The sequence below is a fragment of the Monopterus albus genome, unplaced genomic scaffold, assembly GCF_001952655.1.
Source record: "Monopterus albus unplaced genomic scaffold, M_albus_1.0 scaffold69.1, whole genome shotgun sequence".
Lineage (NCBI taxonomy): Eukaryota > Metazoa > Chordata > Actinopteri > Synbranchiformes > Synbranchidae > Monopterus > Monopterus albus.
Window position 1 is genome coordinate 3,578,282 of NW_018127949.1, and position 6,324 is coordinate 3,584,605.

Below are 6,324 nucleotides of genomic sequence, written 5' to 3' on the forward strand. Positions count from 1 at the left end.
GTACATCAAGCCAGTCTCATCCGGAGCCACTGGGTTTGTCAGCTGCACAATACCACCACACCCGGTTCTGATAAGTGATACATTCAGAGACACACATCTCAGCACCTTTCCCGTCTGTGGTGACACATGACAGCATGCCTGTGGTTTGTACATCTACAATAGTCAGTAACAGTGCATACAATTATCTACAGCGCTAGCAATTTAAAGCCGTGATATTATAGTAACCTTGCATTAATACTGCAACCCAATGACACTGTGGTGTTTTCAATGGCTCCTCAAAACTGTCAGGTTTATTAGACTTTGTACAGACCTTTACTGAAGAGATTACTTAGAGCAGGAGTGATGTTCTTTAAGCTTTGGCTCACAACTGGTCAAAAGTGAAAGTTTATTTAGGCATTTGTGTTACTTAAATAACTACATTCCAATATGAAGTTGGTCTGAACTATGCTTTTTTTTTTAATCTACAAATTGTGGGTGGAATAAGTGAAGATCACTTCCAACCTAGGTCATCTTCTTACAGAGTTCACTGTGCAAATACTTTTTTGACCTGCAAATCATAAACTCACTGCTTACCAAGATCTACCATTTATTTATTTTGCACCATAAAGAAATAAGCAGATTGGTCAAAATGACGATTAACAGTTCTTCTGAATTTTACCTGTTGCTCCAATTTTGTTTAAATTTCATGTCAGATTTCTTTCTTTTAACATTGTTATTCTTACTGAGTTCTTCCCACAAAACACAGAAATGATAGTTTTCACATCCACTGAGCCAAACACAACTCTCAGCTCTCTGGTTTTAACAGAGCTGTAGCAACTCGTTCAGAGGCAACATGCAGAAATAATACGAGGTGCTCCGCTGCTCTGGCATGTTCTCCGCAGGCCCCTGCGCTGCTGCCTGGTCTAAAGCAGCCGCCGTCTGCCTTGACTACAAACAGCAGGAGACTCAACCTGAGCCATGAATCGAGCAGAGATGAGAGGAGGACATATATTGACATACAGCGTATCAAATGCCAACAGATGTGGACATCAAGGGCAGGGGGCTGTGGAGAGTCGGGGGTAATGTCAGAACTGCAGGGGTGCACTTAATTTCGCTCCATTAATTAATCCCCCTTATTTCCTCTGCGTTCTCACCTATTCTGCCTCTTGCTAAACTGTTGCCAGGCTGTGAACATGTTTGTGTGTGTGTGATGATTTGGGACGAGTGCATGTTCACTGTGAGAGGCAGCTGTTGTTGTTGGTTTACCTGCCAAACTTATAAATGCATGCACACACACCTTGCTGGGTCTCATCTGTGAGCTGATACCGTACACAGTCAGATGTAGCTGCAACTGACGATATTCTTCATTGGTAACTAATTTATGACATTTTCTGCTAATTAATGAATTGAGAGATCTATGAATGTCAAACAAAGTGACGCACCCTATAACAAATCTAAGTAACTGGAGCTCTAAGTGATTTTTACCTATTTCATCTGACCAATAATTCAAATCTATTCGATTTACTGGAATAAGAGAGAAATCATTTTCTACTGACTGATCAAGCAATTTTTTTTCCAGTACTTGTCAGATCAACTTTTGTTAATCAGCCACATCCCGGTGACTGTAGCTCACGACAAAACACCTCCGCCTCCTCAACTCATTATAGTTTAACACTACAAACATACAGTAAAGTATGACCCTGAATTGTACTTCTGGCATCACTACTGGCGGATACTGTTACAAAAAGATTTCCACGTCCCTGCTAAAAGGTGGTGAGCACAGTTAGGAGTGTAAACACAAAACATTTCTCTCAATTACAACGCATAAGAGTTGTCAAAAATGAGAAATGGATCACTAAGAAAATGATTTTGGATGCCCAGGTCTCCGGTGAAAGGGCTTAAACCCACTTGATGTATGAGAAAAGCATTGATGAGATGAGGCTGTTTCGCTTTTTGCTCAATCTCATTCAGTTATCAGTATTTTAATTCTAATCATTCCTGGAGACAAACACTTGTGGAAGCTGAACGCGGCCTGGGCTGGAGGTTGCAATTCCTGAGCCAACAACACTTAGTCAGAGTCTGGCAGCAGCATGTAGCAGCACGGTGCACTGGGAGATGAGGCCAGAGTTTCCATTATGTGGCGAAGGGAGCTGGATGTCTTCTCCGACTCCTGGCCTCTGCTGCTGGTGTTATGTTGCTGCCATGAGGAAAAGAGGGAGCAGAAGACACTGTGGTCAGAGAGGGAAAAGTAGAAAATGGGGAGAAGAGGAAACGGCAGCAGAAGTCACTTTAGTGAGACCAGACAAGCCCTTCAAAATATTATCATCATCTGCTGCCACCGGTTACCTAGCAACCTCAAGTTGCTGTTTGCAGGTGACTCTTGACTGCAAGGCAGGGAGGGGGGGCTGCCGCCGCCGCCACTGACTGCAACAGTTAGGATCCTTTACTGTGCCGCCCTGAGCAGCACTGTGCCGAAGCATGACCCACATTCCCTCCCTGGGTAACACAGGAGGAGGCTGTGTGTGGGAGGAGGAGTCCAAGTGAGGTTATGATATAGATCTGTGGCTCAGACAGTACATGTAGGATTTGGTCCTCGTAGCGGTTCCAGGTTGGCAGACTAACCGAATTCACTACCAAATGACATTGTTACCACTTTTTATTAGCAAAGACAAATCTACAAAACATTAAAGCGCCCCAGCTTGTCATAATAAACTGTCACTGAATGCTGATTTTTGCCATTTGAAATGGCAAACATCACTGGCAGCAGATTAAATCAGCTGCAGCTAATTAATGATAATTCTCCAAGTAACCTGCCCAAAGGGGCAAACTGAGACTTGGCTGATGTCTGCTTAATGTGCTCTGTGCAATTTGGCATCTGTCCTCAGCCAAAGATAATTTGTAAAAGAAAGGAAAAACAAAAACCCTCCACTCTGCACTTGCCAGTAAACTGTATGCTTGTGCTGGTCAGGAGGACCTACAGAGTGGTGAGGCTTTCCTCTAGTCAAACAGTCGCCAAACATGCTACTGCTTCAGTTTTTACTTCCCGGTTAAAATTTTTATGCTTTGTTATCAATAATTTAAGCTTATCAATAATAGCTATGAATTGAGACTTGGAGTATTCAGAGAAAGTAGCTCCAAAAAACAAACAAACCAAAAAACAAATATGGTGTGCCAAAGTAAGTAAGCCAGACCAACTGTAGTTTCTTACAACACAAAACATTCATATTCAATAAAAAGCCTTCGTGCACTACGAGTGTTAATGTGGAGGTACAAGTTGCAAATGCAAAGTGAGATCTGCATGAAAATATGGGCGCAACACTTGCATGGATGTGGCAACAAGTGAACAGGAGCCCACACACAACCTTGGCAGGCAGCCAGGAGCTTGACTGTGGTGTAACAGAGAAGTATAACGCACAGATGTGCCGTTGGGTCAAACAACACTTTGTTTTGCTTCGTTTTTCATATGGCACTCAGCCAGAGTCTGTACTTCTGCTTTACGGAGGCTGCATTACTCATTTACCATTTTCCTCCCTCATACACACACACACACACACACACACAGATCCCACCATAAACACACACCCTTCATCTGCCTGTGACAGTGCGAGGTCACTGTACGACTTGTAGTGGTTCGGGGTGGGTATAAGCACCCTTTGTTGGCAGCCTTCTCCCAGCCCCTCACTGCCTTCGCTTCCCCAAAAGTAGCACACAAAGGCCACTTGTCCTGCTCTGCCAGTGCCCCACCCCTGTCACCACACCAGTCCATCCCCTGCCAAGAAAATGAGCACACGCCTGTTTTAAATGGTACCCTCTGTGTGCACGGGCAGGCCGGGCCCGCACTCCACCATGGGACAAAAGCGGGTGTCAACAGCATCCATGGCACAACTACGATGGTACTCCCTTCCCCTCTCCTCCCCTCCCTCTCTCTTTTTCCCGCTCTTTTATTCTTCGGCGTTGCCCTGAGCTACGGAGTGCACTGAGAGCACAAGACCGCAGTGGAAGCAGAACACGAAGCCAAGTGCAGCAGCGCAGGACGGGCGAACCTCGAAACGACAACACCGTGGGACTACTCGCCCACCTTACCAACCACACACACACCCACATACACTCATCTTCTGCCCTCCTCTTATCCACACTCCCCCACCACCTACCTCCCTCCCACCTCACACATGCCAGACTTTATTAGACATCTAGAAAAGAAAACAGGAAACATGCTGCTTGCCTGGAAAATGTTGTCTCCACATTCTTCGGTTTAAAAACTATGCATCGCAAGATGACAGGGAAAAAAGCAAAAAATACAAAAAGGGAAGTGGAAGACCCTTCACAGTAATCCAAGGAGAGTACCCCCCCAGCTCTCTTCTTGTCCTCCTCCTCTCCTTTAACCCCCCCTCCCCCTCCCCCGGCGTTGCTCCTCTTGGTCTGGCTCTGTCAGCGAGGGGAAGGGGTTTCTGCGGCACAGGCTCTTACTTGTGCCCCTGGCTGCATCATCTTCAGTCCATGCCTTTGAGGGCTGGAAGAAAAGCACCATACACCCACGGTGTCCTTATGCGCGCGCACACACACACTGCGATGTGCAGGCTGGTGATCGGATGTTAGCAGGTTGGAAGAGGCAGGGGAGTCTTTTGTCCTTTTGTTTTTTTAATCTCCTAGGCAGAAAAGGCTGCGGTCGGGGAGTGCAATGGCTGAAAACTATGCCGCTTCCTCTGCTGTCAGCTGCGCAGCATCTATTCACTGTGCCTCTCTCTCTGTCTCTCTCTCTCTTTAACTCTTTTCTTTTGCCTTTGTCTTAGCTGATAATAAACCAGTAGGGGCAGAAAAGAAATCTCACAAAAAGAGATGTCCAAAAAAAAAGAGAAAAAGAAAAAGAAATCTACCTAAATCAAAAATGCCAGCTCAAACTGGCAGAGCCGAACACTGGGCTCGCACAATTTACTCCCTGGCTGCGTTCACTTCATAGGATCTGCACACATAACACACTGGAGCACAGTCCCTCCTCCCGCTTTCCTTCCTCCTCCTCCTTCTTCTTCTTCTCCTCTTTTTTATGTTTTATTTCTGATCTGGACTGCACAGTGTTTTAAGAACGACTCCCCCCCCCAATCTCTTTCTCTCTCTCTCTCTCTCACACATACACAAACACTCTTGCTTTCATTTATTCCCAGCCTCAGCCCCCCGGTTCCTGGTGGTTATTTGGTTTCCTCCTCTGCTTTTCCACTTTCATCTAGACCTCACCCCCCCGATCTCCCATTACCACACACAGAAATAAAAAAAAACAACAACAACAAAAAGCAGAACCTCACTACATCCTGCCATTTTGTGGGTTACACACCTCTCCCTCATTCTGAAAAGCCCCACCACCACCACCACCACACACACACACACACACACACACACACACACACAAACTTTCAACCAGAAGAACAATGCAACATTCAAACCACTCCAGCAATAACATTACAGCTGGAGAGATGGCTGTTTTTCACACCATCAGGAAAGTCATGAGCCGAGCGCGTTAAGTTCACAGTTTGGTCCCTGGAGGGGAGAGGCAGGGTGGGGAGCGAACTGACAGATCTGCTGAATGACTGCGAGGACAAGCAGCTGAAAACACCCTGTTTAGAATAACAATGTGACTGGAGCCTCCCTGCAACTCTGTAGCATGACCAGGGCACAGCGATGACCGTACACATGAATTCATACATACACACACATTTTGCTGACTGTGTGACAAGCGCGACCAATAAACAAAGAGCTCGGCACGGTCACACGCCAGAACTGATTATCACTGACAGTAAAGTGGAAAGGTGGAACAGCCCAAGCCACTCAGGCTCAGGGGGGTGGGTGGATGTATCCATCCCGGTGTGAAGCCACATTTTCTTTTTTCCTGCAGTATAATTGTGTGTATCCACTTAAAGTGCATGTTTTGTGTGTGTCTGTGTGTGTGTGTGTGTGTGTTAAGCTGACTCTCAGGCCTGTTGTTTCTCGGCCCATCAAGGGGAGACATGGCGTGTCAGCTGAGATGCTGTCTGTAGCAGTGACACATCTGAGGGAGTGTGACCATCAAAGGCAGCAGCCCACATTTCTCACCACTGACACGTCTCCCCCCCACACCCACACACACACACACATACAGTACAAACACTCCTGATGGAGTGTGGGGATACGGCTGCCCCTCTGATGTTTCCCTCTTCAATAACATTAGAGGAGGTGCAGGAGGGGGGCTGACTGACAGCAATATGTTAATACAGAACCAGGCAGATCACAGCCTCTCATAAGACAGAGCCATTCTGCAAGGTTGGGGATATTTTAAGAAGAAGGGGGGGGGGGGGCATATCAAAAAACACCAGAGAT

At 46.3% G+C, this 6,324-nt stretch overlaps 1 protein-coding gene across 2 annotated transcripts in view; it reads right to left on the reverse strand.

Moving 5' to 3' along the window:
- The window catches only part of LOC109962959 (C-terminal-binding protein 2), an 84,275-nt gene that overhangs the window by 22,081 nt on the left and 55,870 nt on the right, over nt 1-6,324 (reverse strand). The window contains exon 1 of one of the 2 annotated variants that reach the window (XM_020605170.1): nt 4,202-4,930. The exons of the other annotated variant lie outside the window; for it this stretch is intronic. Within the exon in view, the coding sequence (XP_020460826.1) occupies nt 4,202-4,223 (22 nt within the window). The 5' untranslated portion in view covers nt 4,224-4,930. Of the gene's footprint in view, nt 1-4,201; nt 4,931-6,324 lie in introns of those variants that run through there. 2 annotated transcript variants of the gene reach the window in all.